This window comes from Artemia sp. Qi Xiang Cuo, chromosome 9, assembly GCF_049724085.1.
Source record: "Artemia sp. Qi Xiang Cuo chromosome 9, ASM4972408v1, whole genome shotgun sequence".
NCBI lineage: Eukaryota > Metazoa > Arthropoda > Branchiopoda > Anostraca > Artemiidae > Artemia > Artemia sp. Qi Xiang Cuo.
In genome coordinates, this window is record NC_142802.1 from 68,058,438 (window position 1) to 68,084,327 (window position 25,890).

The 25,890-nt window shown below is 35.6% G+C and overlaps 1 protein-coding gene across 1 annotated transcript in view; it reads left to right on the forward strand.

Moving 5' to 3' along the window:
• The window catches only part of LOC148948966 (NFX1-type zinc finger-containing protein 1-like), a 147,372-nt gene that overhangs the window by 69,166 nt on the left and 52,316 nt on the right, over positions 1-25,890 (forward strand). The window contains exons 10-12 of the mRNA XM_089095073.1: positions 1,894-2,231; positions 16,640-16,723; positions 22,109-22,380. Of these exons, the coding sequence (XP_088951199.1) occupies positions 1,894-2,231; positions 16,640-16,723; positions 22,109-22,380 (694 nt within the window). The remainder of the gene's footprint in view (positions 1-1,893; positions 2,232-16,639; positions 16,724-22,108; positions 22,381-25,890) is intronic.

The following is a 25,890-nucleotide window of genomic DNA, read 5'->3' on the forward strand; positions in this document are numbered from 1 at the left end:
GATGCCTTCCGTCACTCACTATGTTGAATCATTCCTGAACTACTGTCATTGCTACTAACAACTCACGGCAGCATCAAGCCACCAGAGGCCAGAGGCCACCGGATGCACACGTTCCTCTCCCTCCCCAATCTATTCAAAGCTTCACTCTACTCCATCCTAAGAAGGTCAAAATCCCTTTGAATCCTTCATTATGGCCTCTTCCTACTCTACTAAGGGGCAATTTGCTTTTCATTGGGCCCTAGATGGTTGGTCAAAAAGGACGATTTTCGGCAACATGTCATCCTTCATCTGCAAAACCATGTCTTAGCCATCTCAAATTTTCTTTCACTCTAGCCCTAGAAAGCAGGATATAACCACAAATTTTTAATCATCTTGTTATTTTACGAACATCTTATGGACTTCAGCCCCTTGCTTATTCCACCTAAATACAATATTCAATAAAATAAAGATTTATTTATAAAACCCATTAAAATTACCTTGTCTTCAAAATACAAGGACAAAGTCAAAATGTAATTACGTAAAAGAATTAAAGTGGGTTAATCAAGCACGAATTCAACATCCCTCGTGCGAGAAACTGTAAGTGTCAGTAAAAAAATAATGAAACGCTTAAGTCAAATAAGAAAAAAACGCTTACGGTAAGCAAAAGAAATGTGTGAAAATAGGGATATAGAAAAAATATTGTTCAAAATGAGCAATAACTACTAAAATATTATAAGTACTTTGACCTAAATTTCCACGCATCAAATTGCCTAACTTCTGCAGTATAATTTCTTCTTGTTTAAAACGCTCCAGATAGAAGAATAAAGCTACAATATCCCAAATTGTATCAAAATTATCCTTAATTTTCAGTTTTCAATATTTACTCCAATACTTTTTAATAGATATTTTTTTTTGGAAATTTACGAAATTTACAGTAAGAAAAAAGAATGTGTTAAAAGTAATGATATAATAAAATTCAGGTTTGAACGAGTAAAAACTACCAAATATTAAACGGATTTTAACATGAATTTCTTTTGATTACATTTTCTAACTGCTAAGGTATATTCTGCTCTTTGGTTGAAAAAACTCAAGGTGGAAAAATAAAACTATAATTTACTTGATTTTATTCCTACAATCCTAAACATACGGATTTTGATTTTATATTCGAATATCTTTTAATCGATGCTTTTTGAAATATATGGAACGCATACTGTAAGAAAAGCGACTGCAAAGGGCTCGCTCCCTCCCTTCTCCATAGGCTCTAATAAGTGAACTGATGGACTCGCTACTGACACTGTAACGATCACAGACTTGAACTGACTGTATTTTTGTTTAATTCCGCCGTACAAATGAATACCCATTACGTCTTTTTTTTCATCCCTTATAAACACAGCTTTAGCAATTGATTCATGTCATCAGAGAAAAAACAAATTTATTAGGATATACAAAAGTAGTATTTTTTATCTTTTTGCAAATCCACGCTTTTCTCATACTTCCCCATTAAAATTAAAATATTGTTCTAAATATTTTAAATTGTAGAAGCTGTTGCGTGAAAATGGGGCCACAGCGCAAACTAATGTTCTAGTTGGACTGACCTTGTCAAGGTGTGACAAAGATTTAAAATGCGCAGATGAACAAATAGCGCAAAAGTCACAGAAATATAAAATTTCATGTTCAGATAACTCAAAAGTCACAAAATCATCCAATCACTTTTTGATGTCCACCCAGCTCCTTACCAATAAACGTAGGGAATGCAAAAGTTAATAGAAGAAATTTGGAAGCACCAAACATCTCATTGAAAAAATCATTAAAAAATTATTTATATCTCATTAAAAAAATACGTTTTTGAAAAACTTGAAAGACTGATAAAAAAGTAAAGTTTTGTGTTTTTCTGAAATGTTTTAGTTTTTTCAGATATACAGAGACTCGAAAAGTTATCCTAAGAATTTTGGAAATAGTTACACCAATACCAGCTGAGAAGCTAGAATTCGTCATGAAATCTAAAAATATAGTGTCTTTACCATATCATGAAAGGTGGATGTTATATGCCAAATGGCGGCAAGACATATTGGATGCACTTGTTGGTTTGAGGGAAGTTGTTGAAAGCAAATACAAAAAACTTCGAGAGGAGATTGAAGACAGCTTGGTTGAAGAGGATGCCTTGTACTGTGCAAGTTCAGACATTGTTGCTGCCACTACTTCTGGCTGCGCCAAACACATCAAACTGATTAAGCATCTAGCTTCAAAGATTGGTAAGTTTTCTTATATAGATAAGCTGAAGTGTCTGTTACTGACACGCCACCAATTCTCTATCATTCTTATCGATGGGTTGGACCTGTCTATCCTCAGAACTTTCATTTTTTTTCATTTTTTTTAACGGCACTCTTTGTAATTTTCGGCGGGGGGGGGGGGGGTAGTGACAAAAGTCCCACTGAAGAATATACTTTAAAAAAATTAAATTAAGTGGTGACTGTGTTCATTTAGGAGTTGTAAATTTTCAAAATCTCCAATATGTGCTTTTTTTGGCAGACTTTGCTTTTTGGTATATTGTGCATGAATTTTTTTTAAGTGCTTCCTAGTGAAAATCTAAAGCGGTGTTTATAAAGACTTTGATGTATTTGTATTTCTTTCGATTTTTTTTGCACTAATAACCCCTTGTGGAAAAACGGGTGCATTTTAATAACAGCCGTTTTTTTTTTTTTTTTGTACATTCAAAGAATAATAATTGAACAAAATTCAGTTATTCATAATAACACTGAAGTAAGGGCTATATTAATAGTATGTGTTTAGATCAATGAGAAAGACAATTTTTTTCCACTGAGGCGACAGATTACTAGGTAAGCCTATTATTAATAAATAATATTATTAATATGATAATTTGTATTATTTATTGTTATCTTAAGGATTATTATTATTATTATTATAATATATTAATTAAATACATATTAAATATAAATATATATCGTCTTAGTTTAGTTACCTGGTTGTTATTTATAATTTGAACCGTGATTTCCATTCAATAGCCTGTTCTTTGCCCGGTGTAGGTGTATGTACTACTACTACTAACAACTCACCGTAGCACCAAGCCACCGGAGGCCAAAATAGCTACGCACGCTCCTCTTCCATCTCAATCTGTTCAAAGCTTCCCTCTTAACACCCTCACAGGAAGTTCCCATTTCCTTGAAATCTTTCTTTATGATATCCTCCCACCCCAGCCGCGGACGACCTGCTTTCTGTTTAGCCCTAGATGGTTGACCAAAAAGAACAATCTTCGGTAATCTGTCATCCTTCATCCGCAAAACGTGGATGAAAGGTTCATTCTCTCATTATAGCCCTAGAAATCGGGATTCAGCCACATTTTTCGTACAGCCTAGTGTTTGAAATACGGTCAGTCAGCTGGGTGCCCAGAACAATGTGTGGGTAGTTTCTCTGGAAAACATCTAGTAAATCTTCATCCGCTTTTCGGAGTGCCCATGCTTCTGAGCCATATCTGACCACTGTCATTACTGTTTCTACCAATAATCTAATCTTGTTTGTAGACTTAACTTCCTATTCTTCCAAACTTTTTTTAACTGTGAAAAAACACCCTGATCTTTGGCTATTCTACTTTTAATATCATAACATAATCGGCAAAAGACATGCAAACATTATTAAACATAATGGAAAAATGCTATTATTACTATTATTATTATTATTATTCTTTATTGAAAAACCCATCATACAAAAAAGGAAAAGACGGATCAATAAACGAAAAAAATAGAAGAAGAAATACAACCAAACTTAGGAGTTATACATGCGGTTTTTAGTGACGAACGCAGGAGCTAAGATCTAAATCAGCTCTTAGAACAAATTACAAAAACAAGAAAGAAAAACTGAACAAACATAAGCAATATGAAAATCATTGCATCAAGCCGCAATTGGTGAAAAAAAAAATTAAACCAAATAATTATCAGTGAAGAAAACGACACTTATGGCCGCTGGTCTTGAAATCATATCACTCTCAACAAATGATTCATTTACTCCAATATACATAGATATCAGAAAAAGGAAATTATTCAATCACGGATCCTTTTCCAAAATGCTTAAAAGAACTTATAATTAATAATTAAATAGATTATTAGTAATATACGCAATATATTATCAGAGAAGAATTGACACCAAAATTGAGAATAACCAGCGTCACTGATATTGTACTCGCGTGAAAAGAGACTAAATAATTGATCAGTTTAAAATTGTAGCAATTACGTTAAGTACGAAAACAAAAACTTAAAAAAACACAACAAATGCACCTTAAACACAGGGCAAATACCGATGACGAAGGATGGTTCAACTTCGTTATACGGGAATTATAAGCATGAATTTGCTTTCCCATAGCTACAATGGGGTCAGCAATGCTGAATTCTCTAATTAGATAAGAATTACGCGTCCAAGAGGGAAAACGCAAAAGATATTTTGCGAACCGGAAGAAAACTGAAAGAACTTTTGACTTCAGTTTATGTGAGCATTTTCAAAGATGGTGATTTGTACAGATAACGTGATACAGTGACGGAATTAAAAGTTTGGAATGAAAACAAAAGGTGAAGTGCTACTTAATATCTGCTCAAGAAGCGTATGATAAACAAACTCTAAATTTAATGTGAGCAATTAATAGTTTTCGCGTGTGCATTATTGACGAACCAATGGGAAGACCAAGGTAGGTGATATGATCTACTGGTTTAATCCTATTATTTCCGAGAGGAATATCCCTAGGCGACGCTTGCTTCCAGTTGAAGAATACAAGTTCGGACTTTTCAGCATTGAACTGACGACCTAATTTTGCATACTCAGATTGTAGCGTTGCCAAAATCTCGCTAATGCGCTGGATAGTGTGGCTCAAATTCAGAATGTCGTCTGCATAACATACAAGAGATAAATCAAGACCGGCAAAGATAAAAGATGTGGGAACGTCTGACTGTGCATCAACAACTCCATTATTGAAGAGTGAAAGGGAAGAAACAGCACCTTGACGGGTACATTTTTCGACATTGACAAAAATATTAGGGGCTGGTGGGTAGACTTGAGAGCCATCAACTTTAGCTAATGGGTGAAGTATTAGGCGAACTTTAAGACGATAATACATGTCTCGAAGGGCTCTGATATATGAAGGGCTCACTCCACGTTTTGCTGCATAAACTAACATAGCGGCGTGAATGAGAGTCGAACGCGAAGGGCTCACTCCACGTTTTGCTGCATGGAGTAGCATGGCAGCGTGAATGAGAGAGTCAAACGCTTATGAACATTACACCAGCCAACACGAGAGTTTCACCTGATGCATCAGCATCGATCAGTGCGTTCGGGACAACCGACAGAGCGTGGGCACAACCGAGACGTGAGTGTAATCCAAATTGGTAAGGTGGTACATAGCATTTCGCGTTCAGATGGTCAATAAATAGAATTTTGAAAGCTTACAGAAGGTAGTAGCCACTGTTATAGGGCGGAAGGACGAGCACTGGGTATCGAGTTTACTCTTTCTTTGGAATTGGAGTGAGATCTCTGATTGAAAAAGAAGAAGGCAAATCTCCTTGGGTTACAATCATCTGCATCAAAAGAGCAATATGGTTTACCATCAGCTCGCTTCTATACAAAATATGAAGAGCGTGATCATTTTATCGATGCCAGAAGATTTCTTACGCTTTAGGCGTTGAATTATTCGCAGTACAGAATCAACCGAAGCAACAAAATTGTCAGTTAGACAACTAGACAGAAATTTATCAAGTTTATCTTCATAATCGGACTGTAGGGTGGCATCTGGTGGGGAGAATTTGGCAGAGAAGTATGAATTCCATTCGAAACCAAGAATAACTTGAGCAGATAGGCGGGCGCTAGGAGGATCTCTTGATGCACTTCTCCAGAAGTAAGGTTGGGACAGAGACGCTTGCTTGGACGTCTCTTCAACTATATGGTTCATGTGGATAGATAGTTCTCTTGCAAACTTTCTTTTGGTAGAAAGACCAATGTCAGAAACCCAGCCAGAGCGAGGACGGTCAAATTGGAGCCACAAATGGTACCAAAATTCGGATTTTCTCCGAGCTTCAACTAGGCTCGGATTACTGGACCAATGCTTCGTGACATCCCGACGTTTACGTTTAAGAGTTATAGCGGCTTTTTTACGTGACTTGAATGGTGTGTGTAAGTGTAATCGAGATCTTTCGGCAATATCCTAAGCCAATCGTCAAAAATACCAGACAAAATAGAAGTACGCAATAACGAGGCGTCAGTTACATTATAGTTAAAATCTCCTATAATAATGCAACACTTACCTAACAGGCGAATCTTTGAAAAGCAAGACCCTATTTTCTCACACGCAGAAGTAAATAAGAATTCCGATCGGTCATTGCGGTAATCATTCGGGAGCTAGAAGTTTACAATAACATACTCTTCTACACAGACAGCAAGAAAAAAATCGCATGAATCAAAAATACTCGACCGACACGAGGTCCTAACAAGCATCGCAATGCCACCCGAGGGGTGGCCACTGGAAGCGGATCGTTTAGTGGGCACCGAATAGCTAGTAAAATTATTGTCAATTTTCAGAAGGCCTAACGTCAAAAAATGTTCTTGCAAGCACAATACGTCACAATTCGAAAGCAAACTTTTTATCACAGGAGTTTTAACTAAAAGTCCACCATTAATATTCCACGAAAGTACAGCTTGCGCAGAAGTAGACACATCCATATCATACCGTGGGCTTTGCTAGTTTACTGTTGTTATTAGGATACTTTATACTGTAACAAGTATGGCCGGCAACTTTACATTCTAGACAGAACATATTTTACAAACATGGAGAGGCACTGTTAGAGGTGGGATCTCATGATCCACAGCGAGAGCAGAGGGCCCAATTGGAGCACTGCGAGGCTAGATGCCCAGTCTTATGACACGAGAAACAGCGCTTTGGGAGGTATACAAATGCTTGTGCAGAAAGCTTTTCGTAGCAAACTTTTACAGACACTTTCAAGAACTGATCCAGGTTTTGTTTCGACTCAAAGTAGACTGTAAACACCCGGGACTTTCTGCACTGTGAAACTTTCACGCAGTTTTGTACAAGAGATTTAACTTGATTCTCATCGTATTCGATCGGTACGCCTTTCAGGATCCCTATAAACAGTGAGGGTTTCACACTCACCGAGACACCTGAGGCACTGTTTTAAGCATTCTCAGTAATTTTGTTTGCTGCACGCTTTGATTTAACAACAAGTTTTCATTCCGAAGCCGATTTTTTAAGTTCAGTTATTTCACCCGAGGTCTCAGGGCAAAGTTTATCGACAAATTCCTTACGAGCAATAGGTGAGGTCAGGTTTGCAGGACAGTTTTTTAGTACAACGGCAAACGTAGGAGCTGGGGTAGAGTTAATTGTTACGTTGGTATCAATTCTAGCTGGCCAAACAGGGCCTGTATGCGTTGCATTCTCTAAAAAGCCGTCAATTTTCCGAGAAGGTTCATCAAGTTTTGAGACTAAAGTAGCCGAGACTGCCTCTCCTATTGTTGGGGTTTCAGAAAGCAAGAATATAACAAAAGTGGGAACAGGCAGATTATCCTTTGACGCCTGATTTAACTGTTTACAAATCTTCATCCTTAGCATGTTTCACACATCGGCTCTGAATATTCAGCTTCTTATACAGAAACTCTTTAGCACTGATAATACCACGATCAAAAAAACTCATAGCTTTTCGGACAATCAGATCAATTTTCGCACCATCAAGCATAGATCTGGTGACAAAGTTCAGCAACGGATTTAAAATAATCTTCCTATTTTGATCGGTCATTGCGCAATCTAATTATCAATGCCAGGGACAGTCGAGTATTCCAATCAAGTAGGTCAATGTAATATGTAGGTCAAATAATATAATCCAAGTTTGAGCCGAACTATTTTCAAGTCCAAGCCCAATTATTAAAAATTAATTCAATAAAAGACCATAGGGAATCACAAATGTCTTAACGTATTAACAGTTTTCTGTATGAATGAGATTATATCCAAAAAAGGTGTTTGCAGTATGAACTCTCAAGACACACTATGAAAGGAGTAGTAGAATTAAATAGGAAAAAAACGGTAATAGTAATTTCTAGGAAAGGTGGAAAATTAAGGAAAGATGATGAATTTAGATTTAAAGGTAATTTTATACAGATTAAAAAAGAATTCATGTTTTTAGGGGTTAAAATTTTTGGAATGGTAAGTATTCACAGGAGGTCAAGCATAGAGTTCAAAAGGGAAGTATGTGTATTAATTTAATTTTAAAAAGTGAGGTTGGAAAGATTAGGGATTTAGCAATAGCAATGCATACTTAGCAATAGATATTTATTTAGGACTAAACTCCTCCCAGTTATGCATTACGGGTGTGAGCTGTAGGGTTTCAGAGAATATGAGTCAGAATATAATTTGTACTTTACTAAAAAAAATCAGATGAATTTACTGAAAAAAATGTGCATTGTCAGTTTAATATACATATGCTGATATTTATTCCTTAAAATCCAAAGTAATTTTTGATTTCTTAAAATCACAAGTGAAAACATTTAAAAGAATTTTTTTTTCAACAAACTACAAATTATTTACTGGCTTTTAGAAAGCCTAGGGCTTAGAACCCTAGTCAGATTAATTTCTGCTTATTATGAGTCTTACTTATTTTAATCTCTGTTTGTTTTTTGTTTCATGTATTTATTGATACGGATTTGTGATGGTTGCATGTTTGGTAGATTATTTGATTCTATTTTTGTTCATTTTTGGTTTAATAGAGTTCTTTATTTTTTTTTGCAAAACTTATTTTGTGCAAAAAAAATTTTTGATTAATTTCTGTTCGTTTTATATTGACATAGTCTTTTTCAGGGAGAAAGACTGAGCCCCTTCTAAAGTTAAACAACCATCCTTTCCATAGAAACCGTTAATACCCCCTGGGCATAAATTACAACCCTTGCCCCTAATCTCTGGGATTTTTTTCAACCCCAAAAGCCTTGTTATATGATACTTAGACTATTTTTAATAGAATGGTTATCTCAAAATTTCTGTTTGACACATTTTGGGACAATATGACGTGGTTGTAGGGGTGAGAGGGTAGCTGCCCTCTGATCACTTTGAGTCTTAAAAAGAGCACTAGAGCGTCTGAATACCAATCCAATGACCCCCCTATGAAGTTTATATGACCACACTTTCTATAAAAAAAAACATATATGTCCCCAGGGCAGAACTTACAATCCTTGCCCTGAGGGCTGGGGGGATTTTTATCCTCAAAGACATAAGTTTTAGACCTTTCTGATAGGCTTAACAAAATGGCTATATCAAAATTTTTATTAGAAGTGTTTGGGGAAATGATAGGCGTGGAGGGAGACATTTGCCCTCTGATTACTTTCGACTAATAAAAAAGGCACTAGTCCTCTCAATTTCCAATCGAATGAACCCTTTTTGAAGTTTTTACGACAAAACTTTCTATAAAAACGTTATATGCCCCAAGGGAATAACTTACGACCCTTGTAATGAGGGCTATGGGGGGAAGGGTTTTCATCCTTAAAGCCACAATTTCCCGACTTTTCAACTACGTTGAACAAAATGGCCATATCAAAATGTTGATCGGAAATGTTTGGGTAAATGATAGGCGTTCGAGGGGGTAGACACTAGCCCTATCTATTTCCAATTGAATGAGTCTTTTTTGAAGTTTCTACGACAACGCTGGCAAAGACCTAATTTCCAGAACTCTCAACTACGTTGAACAAAATGTTTATTTCAAATTTTTATTGGATGCGTTTGGGGAAACGGTAAGCTTCAGAGAAACCTTAGTTGCCCTTCAATCACTTTCGAATATTAAATAGGGCACTAGAGCTTTAAATTTCCAATCGAATGCGTCCCTTTTGAAGTTTCCACGACAACACTTTCTAGAAAACCTTATATGCCCCCAGGGCATAACTTATAACCCTTGCTCTGAGGGCTGTAGTAGGAGTGTCATCCACAAAGACCTTATTTCCGGACTTTTCAACTACGTTGAACAAAATGGCTATTTAAAAATTTTTATTGGATGTTTGGATGGGGAAATGGTGGTCGTGGGAGGGGTGTTAGTTTTCCTCCAATAACTTTTGACTGTTAAAAAGGGCACTAGCCCTTTGAAGTTTCAATTACAACGCTCTATATGAACCTTATATGCCCCCAGGTTATAACTTACAACCCTTGCTCTGAGGAGTGGGGGGGGCTGATCACCCTCAAAGACATAATATCTGGAACTTTCAACTCGGTTGAAAAAAATGGCTATCTCATAATTTTGATTGGATGTGTTTGGGAAAATGGTGGGCGAGAGAGGGAGGTTATTTGTCCTTCAATCAGTTTTGACTAGCCTATTAAATGGGGCACTAGCCCTTTCAATTTCCAATTCCCCAGGGTATAGTTTATAACCTTAGCCCTGAGGGCTCTGGGGGGAGTGTCATCCTCAAAGAGCTAATTTCCAGAACTTTCATCTATGTTGAACAAAATGGCTATCTTAAAATTATGGTTGGATGTGTTTGGGGAAATGGTGAGCTTGAGAGGGGAGCTAGCTGCCCTCCAATCACTTTAGATTATTAAAAAGGACACTAGCCCTTTCAGTTTCCAATCAAATGAGCCCTTTTGAAGTTTCTACGACAATGCTTTCTATAAAAACCTTATATGCCCCCAGGGCATAATTTACAACCCTTGCCCTGAGGGGTTTGGGGGGTTTGTCATCCTCAAAATCATAATTTCCAGAACTTTCAACTACGTTGAACAAAATGGCTATCTCAAAAGTTTAATTGAATGTGTTTGGGGAAATGGTGGGCGTGAGAGGGAGGTGAGTTGCTCTCCATTCATTTTCGACTATTAAAAAGGGCACTAGCTCTTTCAATTTCCAATCAAATCAGCCCTTTTTGAATTTTCTACGACAACAATTTCTATAGAAGCCTTATATGCCCCTAGTGTATAATTTACAACCCTTGCCCTGAGGGCTCTGAGGGTGCTGTCATCCTAAAAGACCTAATTTCCAGAAATTTAAACTACGTTGAACAAAATAAATATCTCAAAATTTTGATTGCATGTGTTTGTGGAAATAGCGAGTGAGAGGGTGGTTAGTTGCCCTCCAATTACTTTCAACTATTGAAAAAGGGCACTAGCCCTTTCAATTTACAATCGAATGAGCCCCTTTTGAAGTTTTACGACAATGCTTTCTATAAAAACCTCATGTGTCCCCAGGCCATAACTTACAAACCTCGCCTTGAGGGCTCTGGGAGGTTGTCATCAACCCTTGCCCTGAGGGCTATGGGGAGGGGGGTCATCCTCAAAGACCTAATTTTCAGAACTCTCAACTGCGTTAAACAAAATGGCTAACTCAAAATTTTGATTGGATGTGTTTGGGGAAATGGTGGGCGTGAGAGGGGGGTTAGTTGCCCTCAAATTACTTTCGACTATTAAAAACGCCACTAGCTATTTCAATTTCCAATGGACTGAGCCCCTTTTGAAGTTTCTACAAAAAGTTTTCTATAAAAACCTTAAATGCCCCCAGGGCATTACGTACAACCCTTGCCCTGAGGGCTATGGGGGGTCATCCTCAAAGACCTAATTTTCAGAACTTTCAACTACGTTTAACAAAATGGCTATCTCAAAATTTTGATTGGATGTGTTTGGGGAAAAGGTGGGCGTGAGAGGGGGGTTAGTTGCCCTCCAATCATTTTCTACTATAAAAGCCTTTTGAATTTGCAATCGAATGAGCCTTTTTTGGAGTTTCTACGACAAAGCTTTCTATCAAAATCTTATATAGCCCCAGGGCATTACTTACAACTCTTACCCTGAGGGCTGTGGGGGAGTGTCCTCCTGAAAAACATAATTTCTATCTGGAAATCAACTACGCTGAACAAAAAGGCTATCTTAAAATTTGATTGGATGTGTTTGGGGAAATGGTGGGCATGGAAGGGGTGTTAGTTGCCTTCCAATCACTTTCGACTATTAAAAAGGGCACTAGCCACTCCAATTTCCAATCGAACGTGGCCTTTTCGAAGTTTCTACAACAACTCCTTTGATACGAAGTGCCCTGGTCTACCCCCCCCCCCCCCCCAAAAAAAAAAAAATAATAATAATTTCTTTGTGCCAACATCGTTCTTTAGTTAGGCAGCGCGATTGCGCTGCCCATGATACACGCATACATCTTCACTGCTCTCACCGTCTTTACCAATAATAAAGCTGTCCACCTGATCAATCTTTTCCTTACCCAGCGTCAACTTTTCATCTTCACTTATTCCTAACCTTAGTGACTTAGTCTTCTTAACATTAATTTTTAAACCTATCCTAGCTCCTTGAACTCGCAAAACCTGCAAAACTTCATTGGTTTTGCTCACACTTTTATTTAGGATGCTTAAATTATCAGCATAATAGAAGTCCCAGAGATTTTTTCCTCCCCATTTGATTCAGTGGTCTTCCATTGCATTTCCTCTGCTCCTTAAGACAAAGTACATCAAAATGATCCATATAAAGGGGGTTAAAACACAATCCAGCTTAACTCATGATTTAATATGAAACCAGATGCTTACCTCGTTTCCTACCTTAAGCGCAGCAGTGTTATTCTCATGCATAGCACTAATCACTTTGATGTATTTGCCTGGTATACTATACAAGGATAAAACCTTTGCTAAACCTCTTTTATCAACAAAATCGAACGCTTGCTCATAATCCTTGTAAACTGAGGACCAAAAGTGTTTGACAACTCAGGCACTTCTCAATTATTAACCTAAGAGTGAAAATTTGGTCGACACATCCTCTACCTTTTCTAAAACCACACTGTTTTTCTTTTCTAACTTTCTCTACAGCATCTCTCCGTCTAAAAAGTATAATATTACTAAGTAATTTGCTCCCTACAGATACTAGACTTATGCCTCGATAATTACCACATGCACTATTATCACCTTTCTTATACAGTGGTTTAATTAAGGCTCTCCTAAAATCGATAGGTACTTTTTTCAAAAATCCTATTCATAATGTTCAGTAACTTATTCTAGCCTCAGAGCTACCATATTTAGGAAACTCATTTACCACAGTATCAACCCCTGAAGCCTTATTATAATATTTTAATCCTTTTAATACTGTCGCTAATCCTTCCTCACAAAACATATCTTCCTTCACGTCCAAGGTATCACAAACTTTTTAATTTTCCTATATATAATTTCCTGCAGGTCTATTTCGGTTTAGCACAAGCTCAAAATATTTGCCCATCTCTCTTTAATTCTTTTCTTATTACTAATTGTGACCCCATTCCTATCTTTAACTGGGACAAATCGGGATTGACTATTTCCTCTCAATTTATTAACATGCCATTATGATATTTTACTGTTATGCCGTCTAGCTGTATCTTCCAGATCCTCGGCAATTTTATCCATGGCCTGCACTTCACACCTTCTTAGTTCATATTTTAATGCTTTATCCACTTTCTTTACATTCCTTTTATTTTCATGTCATCTATCACTCAGATAATTGTTGTACAGGCCCCTTTTCCTGTCTATTGAACATAAAGCTTTTTCACTAATATTCCTAGCTGCGCTCCTTACTTTCTTCCCCAAGACACCATCAGCAACTTCAAAAATTTGTTTTCAAAAATTATTCCTTGCATCTTCCATATTGTCAAATTTTAAACTCTGAAGTTTAGTATTCAACTGTTCCTGGAAAGTTTGTCTCTAATTTTTATCCTGGAGTCTATCAACATCATAACTTCCCGGGAGGTAGTTACTCTTTACAAATTTCAGCTTTAAATTGACCCTAGACCCTACTAGATGGTGATATTTACTTTTAACATCAATAACAGGACTCTTATATACCCAAATACCTTGTACTGATCCTACCAGTTTTTGGGTTAAAATAACATAATCAGTAAGGTTTACAGCCTTACCGTCACGTGAATACCATGTTAACTTTTGGGCCATTTTATAACCAAACACAATATTGGTTATAACTAGAATGTTATACTTACAAAATTGCATAAGTCTGCAGCCATTACTGTTTTCTTCTCCTACACCAAATTTACCTAGGCTTGGATATCATATATCCCTATTTCTACCGATCTGGAATCTCCGACCAAATTCTGGAATTCTCACTTTCAAGGAGCTTTATCTTGTACCCCTGGGCTTCGGCGAACCAAAATTTGGAAAAATTGCTTTAAAGTTTGCAATGTTTAGGGTGCTCGTGAAAGGGTCACAGAGCAGTTGGTTCAACTTTGGGTGAATAGAAAAATAGATGGCTCTAGTGTTTGTATGGGAGTTGTAATTTTCCAGTATGTGTGCTTTACATTGGTATATTTTTCTTGAATTTTAGTATCTCGAAATATTTTTACGTAAAGTCTGACTTAACATTCTCAATAGGCTCTGGCTGGTACATTATCTCAATGAAACCTTCATTTAGTTGACTATTTTTGTGTTTCGCTTTTCGAGGTTATTTATGTAAAGTTTATTTGTCTTTTGTTGATATCAAAATCTATCTTATTCAAATAAGATTTTGTTGACAATTTCTTTGCTAATTTTGCTTGGTTTGTATCAAGTTGATCTGCTATTTTCAACTATTGTTAACCTTTCAATTGATCAAAACTCATTAAAAATAAGATTAATAAATATCAAACATTTATCTTACTCTTCTTCCTTACTTTTAAGCTCTATCAGTCCTAACTACATGTTTAATCAATCTCACTTTATCAACCTCAATGTCACTGTCTAACTGAACCGCTCACAGAAGTTTCCCTGTACTTATTTTAACACTTTTGGACATTGCTGCAAAATATTTATTAATGTAAATATCTATTATACATATTATCAATAATAATATTATTATATTATTAATATTATTGTTATTATAATAATATTATTGATAATATAATAATTGTACTATTATTATATAATTATTATGTAATATAATTCATAATGATATATAATATATATTTAATTAATATAACATAATTATAATATAATAATAAAATAGAAATTATTATATTAATGATATTGTTATTAATAATAGGCTTACCTCTGCAGATTCTACAACAAAAAGAATGTATATTTGTTTTTGTCATTTTTTATTTACATATATTTAAATGCATTTCTCTGTGTTCTGAATATTTTCTGTATATATTTCTCAAGTAAAGTTTCCTGAAGCTGTAAAATATAGACTAATATCCCAAAATTACACAACAGGGAGAATTTTTGCCAGTCCCTTCTTGTTTTTTTTCTCTTTTTATGGTTTTTTAGAAGTCGAAGTGACGAGTTCCAAAATCAAACGTTGTTTAACCAAACATGTAAAAAAAAAGAACTACAAATCTTCGGTGGCTATTATTTTGGACAATCAGAACAAGCAACTTTTTGTGTTTATGTTACCGGGAATGCCCGAAATCTGGTGAATGTCCGAAATTCTTTTTCTCTACTACTACTATTAACGAGTCACCGCAGCACCAGGCTGCCTGAGGTCGACACAGCTACGCACGCTCCTCCTCCATCCTATTCTGTTCAAAGCCTCCCTTTTTACACCTTCCCATGAAGTTCCCATTTCCTTTAAAACTTTCTTTATGACGTCCTCCCACCCCAAACGAGGACGACCTGATTTCCGTTTATCCCTAGACGGTTGGCCGAAAAGGACAATCTTCGGCAATCTGTCATCCTTCATCCGCAAAACGTGCCCTAGCCATCCCAACCTTTCTTTCATTATAACCCTAGAGAGCGGTATTGAACCACATTTTTCGTGTAGCCTACTGTTTGAAATACGGTCGGTCAGCCGGGTACCCTAAACAATCCTCAAGCAATTTTTTCTCTGCTTGGATTCAATTAGCTTTGCAAGTCAGCTTTTTTAGTCTTATTTAAGCTATGATGGTAAAAATTAAAGTTAGGTTAGATTATGTTTTGTTAGGTTGGATTAGGTTAAATTGGGTTATAAAAATCAGAAATGGATTAAAAACTTAAGCTAGCCTAACCAAAGCTAATCTAACCTAACCTGTCATCATCAAACCTTGCATAAAGCTGAAAAATTATACTGCCAACTCTGACTAAATCTAAGGAGAAAAAAAGTACTTCGGACATTCACCGGTGAATATCCGACATTCACCAATGTCGGACATTCACGGTATCATATATACGTAGGCGATACTTACGTATATATATATATATATATATATATATATATATATATATATATATATATATATATATATATATATATATATATATATATATATATATATATATATATATATATATATATATATATATTATATGTAGTTATTTATGATTTTTACGTTATTTAAGGCTTATACGTGCACTTACCTTTTTTTATGCATGCTTATACTTTTTTGTGTATACTTTACTGATTTACCAAGTAAATATTTGAATCCTGAAATGAATCTTAGACTAGCTAGTATATATGCTGATTTAGAATTAGCGATTTTTATAATAATTTAGCTACAGGAATAGAGTAAATGCTAACTGGTTATTTTGTTTATTTTTTGCGCTATAAATGATGGGTTAAACTTCACATGCTAAGACAAACAGCAAAAAGAAATATTTAAAATCTTCTTTGTGGTTTCAGTAAAGTTTTAAATATTTAAAATCGTGTTTATCATTCTTTCGGTTGTTGTAAAGTATCTAATTACTGTTACCGATTTAACCATTTTCTGATTTTTAGTTGTTATGGAGGAAGCTGCAGAAGTTTTGGAAGCTCATGCCTTAGTTCCACTAACTTCAAATTGCGAGCATTTCATACTTATAGGTAAGAACCTAGCTCAAAGGCTACTCATAGGGAAATTTCAAGTGAGTTTTACAAACTAGTTGTATGCAGATCTGAAAAATATAGGGAGTGATAAATGTGGATATTATATTATTTTATTACTGAAAAATTATGCTGCCCCTCCCCCTCTCAAAAAGCCCTTCAATAATGCACCAATACATTCGCTATGTATCTCAATTCAAAATTAACAGTACACTGAAGTTTCTCCTAAGTCTATGACCCTTGCATAATCTGTTTGATTTGATTTGTTTAATTTGCGATTGTCAGTATGTGAGTTGTTTTGTGGTTTGTCAGTTGTTTTTCAGTTTGTCGGGTGTCAGTTGTGATTGTCAGTTTGTTATTATATGAATCCAAAACGCAAGGAATAGGACGTTATCAGTGATCACTAGTCGTTTCAATCACAATTAAGGGAATTTGGGGCTATTTTTGAGGTTTTTTTAATGTTTTTACACATGATTTCTTTTCGTGTTTTTAAATGTGATTGTCAGTTTAATCTGACCCTTGTATAATCTGTTGATTTGCATTATAAAGGAAAGGTCCCAGGAATCCTAAAATTGATCTGTGTAATGTGTGGGTCATCCAACTTTCCACAAATTGTGACATCCTTAAGTTTCTAATAATAAACTTTATCCTTTGGAATTAGCTACTTACAGAAATTGGGGTCACTTTTACCAAATATCCCTTAAAAAACCTAAAAACTTCCGAATCCTGACCAAAGTATCCATAAATCCACTGAGTGGACCAGACAAAAATATCCATAAGATCCTAAGTTCAACAATTTACAACAGGTCAAAGTCTGTTAAAATAATAATCTATGAATCCCTTTAAAGGATTCATAGATTATGAATCCTTTTAAAAGATTTGCTCCTCCTTTTAAAGGAGGAGCAAATATTGCTCCTCCGAAATAAACCAAACCTTAACACGTTTGTCCATGTAGTAAATAAATCTTTTATTTTAGTTTCCACTGAATGTGTCTGCAGCAAGACGTAAGCTATTATCCCCTTCACGTCGTGTATATCTAGTCCTGTTGAATACTCTAAATAAATTGATGTTTGGGGCTAAATCCTGCTCTGTATTGATTTGAAAACCTACTCACGGAAACTTGGAGGCTTTTGCCCTTATAATACACATCTTTTGCTTCAGGAATATCCAGTAATTATTCACTTCCCCAATCAGTCGTTGGTTTGCAACTATGCAATACTGTATTATTATTTATGCTGAACCCACATTCTATATACTATCCGTTCACGTTGTTTGGACTATGCATACGCTTAGGTAGAAGAGTCATCATGCGTTAAAATGGCTTCTAACATTGAAATGCTTTGAAAAAAGCTTTTCAATAGTTCTAAACTAATTTACGGTCTCTGAAATATGCTTGATTGCTGTTTGGGCCTGACCAGGCCAGAATTGTTTTTTGTACCATGTAATGACAGACACTTTTCTCTGGCGTAACATTAAGTTGGGAGATTTTGCACATAGCCTTTCGGTAATTCTTAACCAATTTTTATCTTAGAATTTTTACTCGGTAGCATTTCAATTTTATTTGGGCCAATAATTTGATTCTGTGTCACAAAATGGCAGAAATTGACACTTCTCTGCAGCGCAATTTGTTTTTCCTTACTAAAGAAGAACTCTTGATTTTTATACTTTTATTTGAAAGAGCTCTCTCCCTATATCCTATGACTATTGGTTTGGTACGATCACCACTGAAAATAAAAATAAAAAAGGCAAGTTAACGCGACTCCGTACAATGTTTTTGAAAAAAAGAAAGATTTTGTGTTTTTGCGTATAGAAACCTGAATCCTCTTGTGTAAGATTAGTTCTTAGAGATGCTTAACTTCATGTTGTAATTCCCATTAAGATAAGTTTAATCTTTGGGGGTGTTTTCTCTCCTGTAAAATCGTGTACAATTTCTTATCATAATAATTTTTTTTTTACTAAAATTCGTGGTAACGAACATTAGTAAGGAGTGACACAAGCTAATAATAACCGAAACTCTAAAAAAGCAGAATTTTGACAACACTATGTATATACAAAGCATTTTTCATCGCAATTTATTAAAAAAAGAAATTTTTTTCAACTGAAAATAAGGATCAATATTGAAACTTAAAACGAACAAAAACTATTCTGTATATGAGCAGTGTAGCCCCTTTCTCAATACCTCACTCTTCACGCTAATGTCCCTTAATACTTTTAAAAAAGCTTATTATTCTAATTAAACAGTCGTTGTGTTTTAGAAGTCGTTCTTAAGAAATTTTGTAAGAAAGTCAAACTTTAGCGCAAAGAGCGAGGTATTGAGGAGGGGAGACAACTTCCCTCATATACGGAATGATGATTTCTGTTCGTTTTAAGTTGTAATGTTGTTCTTACTTTCAGTTGAAAAAATTTGTTTTTACTATTATATTTTTTAGGGTTTTTCAAATATTTCCAGGAAACCTCCCCTTCCATGAAAAACTGTCTCCCCTCACGGGAATCTTATCTGTAGGAAGTTCCTCCTGCGTAAATTACCCCCACAGCTCAGATAATTTCCTACAGACAATTCCATTTTCACTGAAAAAGTCTCCGCCTAAAAAAATCTCCTTAGCATACTTTGATTTGGAAAAGACTTTAATCTCTAATTGTTTTTAAGAATCATACCAGAAATATCCCTTGCGTGGAAAATTTCTACCCCCCCCCCCAGGGGGAAGTTTTTCAAGCATGGTTTTGAATTGATTTCTTTTATCTGAGATAGGTTGACTGAATATTTACGATAAACTAAATTACCTGAAAGTTTCTCTGCAAATTTTCTTAAAGTAATTTGTTCTCGTCGGAAGATGTTTCATTTATTTTAGGGATTTCCATAATGCCAACAAATTCGATTAGTGTAAAAGAGACTTTTTGAAAAATTTTGAACAAAAAAATTGTATTCCAAATCCAAAATTTTCGTGTTCAATATTTACTTATTTCTCTAATAATTGTTTCTCTTTAAACCACACTATCTTTCCATTTGTAATTAAAAAAATATATATTTGAAAGATGGGCCAAATTTTTTAACAAGACTGTGAGCATTTGAATACTGGATCAAATGTACTGAATATGCGTAATACCAATGCGAATAAATCGCATTGGTATATACCAATGCGATTTTCTTTTCTTTAATATTTATAAAAATTGTGAATGATGGGTACAGGAACATGGATAAGCTAAAATTCCCTTACAATCGCACCGTTATTATAGGCTTCACAAAAAACTTTTTTACTTTGGCAACGCTATCTGAGCCATTTTTAAAAGTACGTTTAAACAAGGTGTCAATTCACGAAAATGTAAGAGAGGGGAGCGATTTTTTTTTTTTGAACGAAGATACAGAAAAAGTATTTTTCAGAATCTAAGGGGGTAGATGCTGTTTTTTCTTTCTTTTTTTCAGTATTTTGTAATAACATTAACCATATTTTCAAAAATCTAGGGGGAAGAAAATTTGGTACAATCCCTTTATATGGACCTCTCTAAAGAAGTCCAACAAGAGATGCTACAGTCAAACAGGAGAGACGCAATGAAAAACTCGTTTTTACGAGATGATTCAATACACCTCTGTAGAAAAATACATCGTATAGCGTGGTTTTAAGATATTTAAAGTGTTATTTTTTGTAGTTTTTTTGGGAGGGAGGTACCTAGGTTAGGTTACGTATTTAATATATGCTCTGCTTCCCCCCCCCCCACTCCCCCTAATGTGCAAATATATAGCCCAAATTTGTTTCCGATCTATTATATAGTCATCCTATTTTATTTCATTAGCATTAACCAAACTTGACTATTTAGAAAGGCCCATATAAAGGGATAGTACGGAAAATTTTAAGGGGAAATTTTAAAGCACGCCATCAATGCCGTGCTGTAGTAGCAAACCCCTTAACAATTCTAAATCATTATGTCACAATAAGAATCTTTGTGTGGGAAGTCAAAGAAGAAATTACTGCCGTTTCTAGCTGTACCACTTAAACATAAATAGGGCTCGCCTTTCCAAACCCTACATAATTAAATAGATTCACATCGCCTAGAAAACGTAGTTTTACACTAATCTTTGGTCGACTTTGAAAACACAACTGTTATGGGAGCAACATTCTTGTTTTATTCTTCGCCATCAATTGTGTGCTATAGTAGCGAACCCCTTAATAGATCTAAAACGTTATGTCACAATAAGAATCTTTGCGTGGGGAGTCAAAGAAGAAATTACTGCCGTTTCCATTCGTACCACATAAACATAAACAAGGCTGGCCTTTCCAAACCCTACAGAATTAAATAGATTCACATCGCCTAGAAAACGTAGTTTTACACTAATCTTTGGTCGACTTTGAAAACACAACTGTTATGGGAGCAACATTTTTGTTTTATTCTTCGCCATCAATTGAGTGCTGTAGTAGTGAACCCCTTAATAGATCTAAAACGTTATGTCACAATAAGAATCTTTGCGTGGGGAGTCAAAGAAGAAATTACTGCCGTTTCCATTCGTACCACATAAACATAAACAAGGCTGGCCTTTCCAAACCCTACAGAAGTAATTAGATTCACATCGCCTAGAAAACGTAGTTTTACACTAATCTTTGGTCGACTTTGAAAACACAACTGTTATGGGAGCAACATTTTTGTTTTATTCTTCGCCATCAATTGAGTGCTGTAGTAGCGAACCCCTTAATAGATCTAAAACGTTATGTCACAATAAGAATCTTTGCGTGGGGAGTCAAAGAAGAAATTACTGCCGTTTCCAACGTACCACATAAACATAAACAAGGCTGGCCTTTCGAAACCCTACAGAAGTAAATAGATTCACATCGCCTAGAAAACGTAGTTTTACACTAATCTTTGGTCGACTTTGAAAACACAACTGTTATGGGAGCTACATTTTTGTTTTATTCTTCGCCATCAATTGTTTGCTGTAGTAGTGAACCCCTTAATAGATCTAAAACGTTATGTCACAATAAGAATCTTTGCGTGGGGAGTCAAAGAAGAAATTACTGCCGTTTCCATTCGTACCACATAAACATAAACAAGGCTGGCCTTTCCAAACCCTACAGAAGTAATTAGATTCACATCGCCTAGAAAACGTAGTTTTACACTAATCTTTGGTCGACTTTGAAAACACAACTGTTATGGGAGCAACATTTTGATTTTATTCTTCGCCATCAATTGCGTGCAGTAGTAGCGAGCCCTTTAACAGTTCTAAAACGTTATGCCACGATAAGAATCTTTGCGTCGAAAAAGGTGTTTGAACTGTTAAACTGTGAGCTATTTAAGCTAGTTCCTATATTTTCAAAAAATCCTAGATTTTCTAGGGGGAAGAATATTTTATTGGTGTCCTTGCGTCCTACACTTCTAAACAGCACTTGTCTATTTTAGGGGATCATCAGCAGTTAAGACCTACTACTTCCTCATATCATTTGGCAAAAGACTACAATCTAGAAGTATCAATGTTTGAGCGTTTTATAAATCTTGGGGCAAAGCATGTTTCACTGTCCCTTCAGCATCGTATGAGACCGGAAGTCGCCAAACTACTTGTACCCGCTGTTTATCCAGAGTTGAAAAATCATTTTTCTGTACGGGAATACCCAAGCATCAAAGGAGTGAATAAGAATGTGTTCTTTTTAAGTCATCAGATATTTGAAAAGGAAGTAAGTATTTTGTGCAAGAATGAAGATCTAGTCAGAATTCTACAAATTTAAATACTGTAACGCCATCTACTGCCTCTTTATTGGGGGACTAAAGTAATATTAAAGCAAAATAAAATGATAAAATATAAATAGATTAAAAAGTGCTTACCTTCATACCAGAATATTCACATTCTCATTAAGAATTCGTCCCACCATTGATCTCTCACTTTTTTACTATGTGCAAACAATCTAGTGCTCCAAAAAAGGTATACGCAACAGTTTTCTTCTTCTTCTTTTTATGCGTTTAATTTAATTGACTCGTTGGTTAGTGCCGGTCTCATATGAGACCTCCTATGACTTTGGTTAGTCCAAAAAAAGTATACGCAACATTTTTCTTCTTCTTCTTCTTTTTCTGCGTTTAATTTAATTGACTCTTTGTTTAGTTTCGGTCTCATATGAGACCCCCCTATGACTTTGGTTAGTCCAAATAAAGTACACGCAACATTTTTCTTCTTCTGCTTCTTCGAATGCGTTTAATTTAATTGACTCTTTGGTTAGTTCTGGTCTCATATGAGACTCCCTATGACTTTGGTTTATTTTTCTGCGTTTAATATAATAAAGTCTTTGGTTAGTGCCGGTCTCATATGAGACTCCCTATGACTTTGGTTAGTCCAAAAAAAAGTATACGCAACAGTTTTCTTCTTCTTCTTTTTATGCGTTTAATTTAATTGACTCTTTGGTTAGTGCCGGTCTCATATGAGACCTCTTATGAATTTGGTTAGTACAAAAAAGTATACGCAACGGTTTTCTTCTTCTTCTTTTTTTACGTTTAGTCTAATTGACTCTTTGGTTTGTGCGATAGTAACACTGTAACTTAATTACAAAATTGAATTTTTCTTTAATTTTTTTTTAATTTTGTTTTGCTCCAGGAGTAATTCTATTGTATATTTAGGATTTTTTTCAAGTTTCATTTTGTTCTGGTTTTGTTTTTGTTCCTTTTAGGTTTGCATTGTCCTTCTTCATAAGAAATGTAAAGAATTTTACAATTTATAGACAATTCTATTATTTTCTCATTATTACCCATTATTACCCATTATAGGCTATGAGCCTGAGAATATTTGTCTGATTCTCGAAAAAAGGGGGAAACACCCCCTAAAAGTTATAGAATATTAACAAAAATCATACCATCAGATTCAGCGTATCCGAAAACCTTACTGTAGAGGTTTCAAGTTTCTATCTGCAAAAATGTGGAATTCTGTATTCTTTGCCAGAAGAAAGATCACGGATGCGTGTTTATTTGTTTATTTGTTGTTTTTCCCCCAGGGGTGATCGTATCAACTAGTCCCCGAAGCCACGCCACGCCGACATGACGACAACGAATGTGTTACTTAGTATCGGCGACGGCGCGCCGCCAGGTGTGCCGAAATTTTTTGGTGGCGCGCCGCCAATTTCTGACCGGCGGCGTGCCACGGCGCGCAAATTTTTCTTATTAAAAAATTCCACTTCACCAAGCACGTTCAACCTCAACTTGATTGTAGTAAGGATTTTAAATGGTTGGCCAAAAACATACAAGAACAATATAACAAAACAGGAATTTGTTGGGCCGTGCGGAAAGTTTTTATGTTCACCGTCGATCAGACCAAGTAGAATTCTCATTTTTAGCCACTAGACCCCGGGAAATCTATGTTTTGTTTATGTTTAACATCGCATTGTTCCTATAAAATCCCGTGTTTAGTCATTTTCTTCTTGTTAACGATTTCGGCTAATGTGTGTATAACTTTCAAAGTTTGAAGTTCAAACATCTCCTATTTACCAAATACATAGGAAAAGGAAGTTAAAAAACAAATAACAACATCAAAAGAAACCCTGTATACAAATCAGATACCATGGCTTAACAACACCAACAATTTTAAATCAGCGGTTACATCACTTCAGTTACAACTGATGTAACAAAAGTGAATTTTTTCACTCTGCTTGGAGCCATTGATCTTTTTGCAGTCGCTATCAGTCCTGTGTGCTAAAAAGCCGTTTAGCTGGGGCACTTGTGGCTGGTACAGCTAGAACTTAACGAGCATAACCTGCCATTCGCGGGATCTAATATAAGCATTGGACCTTGGGGTCCCACAGAATGCCGCCAATTGGCTTCTTCTTTGTATCTGCTGAAATAAGTTGTTTTTATAAGGGAGAACTAACCTGCACCTTAACCATAGGGCTCCTGCGCCCTACACTACAGGGGGAACTAAACTGCACCTTTACCCTCTTTTTTTTATCAACACGGAATAACCCTCCAAAATTCTTTTCTGAAAGAAGTGGTCGAGTTATGAAGTTTCAAGTCAAAGTTTAAGGTTACTTCAACTTCAGTGTGCTCTGCTCACTGTGCAAAAAAAAATTAATTCATTTCCTTAGATATATTTCTATACTAGCTTTAGCTCTTTTCCAAATTAATCCAAAAAAAACTTTTTCCGCAAAATAAGTTTTTCAAAGAAAAGTAAAGAACTCCATTAAACAAAAAATGAGCAAAAATAAAATCAAATAATCTACCAAGCGCGAAACTACCACAAATCAGCATCAACAAATAAATGAAACCCAAATCGAACAGAAATTACAATAAATAACCGAGTCAAACTCAAAACGAGCAGAAATTAACAAAAGTTGGGCTCAAAACCCCTATGCCTTCCCAAGGCCAGAACATAATTTGCACTTTACTGAAAGAAATATAAGTGTTTTTACTTTCATAATTTTAATAAATCAAATAATATTAACATTTTGATTACTAAATATCAGTATATGTATATTAAACTGACAATGCACATTCATTTGTATTTTTTTCAGTAAAGTGGAAGGTAGAATTTTTGTTTCAACAAAAATTTCTTCTTCTTCTTCCTACGAACCGATATACATGGCGATCACAAGATGACAGTATTTATCTTTAAGAAACAGATTAGCCGGGATGACAGTTCAAGCCCGGAGCTCGATATCGAAAACAAAAAAAAATATAGAAAAAAAAAAAAAAATAAAACGGCGGCGTCAGCGCGCTGATGCAAGCTCGGCAGCTCGCCACCGGTTTTTTTTCGGCGGCGCGCTGCCGATTTTTTGGTGCGGCTTCGGGGTCTAGTATCAACCCAGTAGTCCTAGAGTTTCGTGAGAGGGCTCATTATAACGGAAATTAAAAGTTTTTGTGCTCTTTTTAGGTGACCAAAAAGATTGGAGGGCAACTAGGCCCCCTCGCCGACCTTTTCCCCGAAATTTGTTCGAGCAAAATTTTGAGATAGCGATTTTGTTTATCATAATTTAAAGGCCCAATAACTATGCCCTTAGATGTAACATGACTCCCTCACAGCCCCAAGGAAAAATTCTTTAAGTTATAAAATTTGTCCAATGTTTACGCATAGTATTTGTTAATTTGTTATTGGGAAGTATGTATATATTTTTGTATGGGGGAGGCGGAATTTTCTGCATTTTTTTTTTTTACGGGGAAATTTTACTCTAAGGAAATTTGCCAGAATTCCTAAACAAAGTTTTTTTTTATGT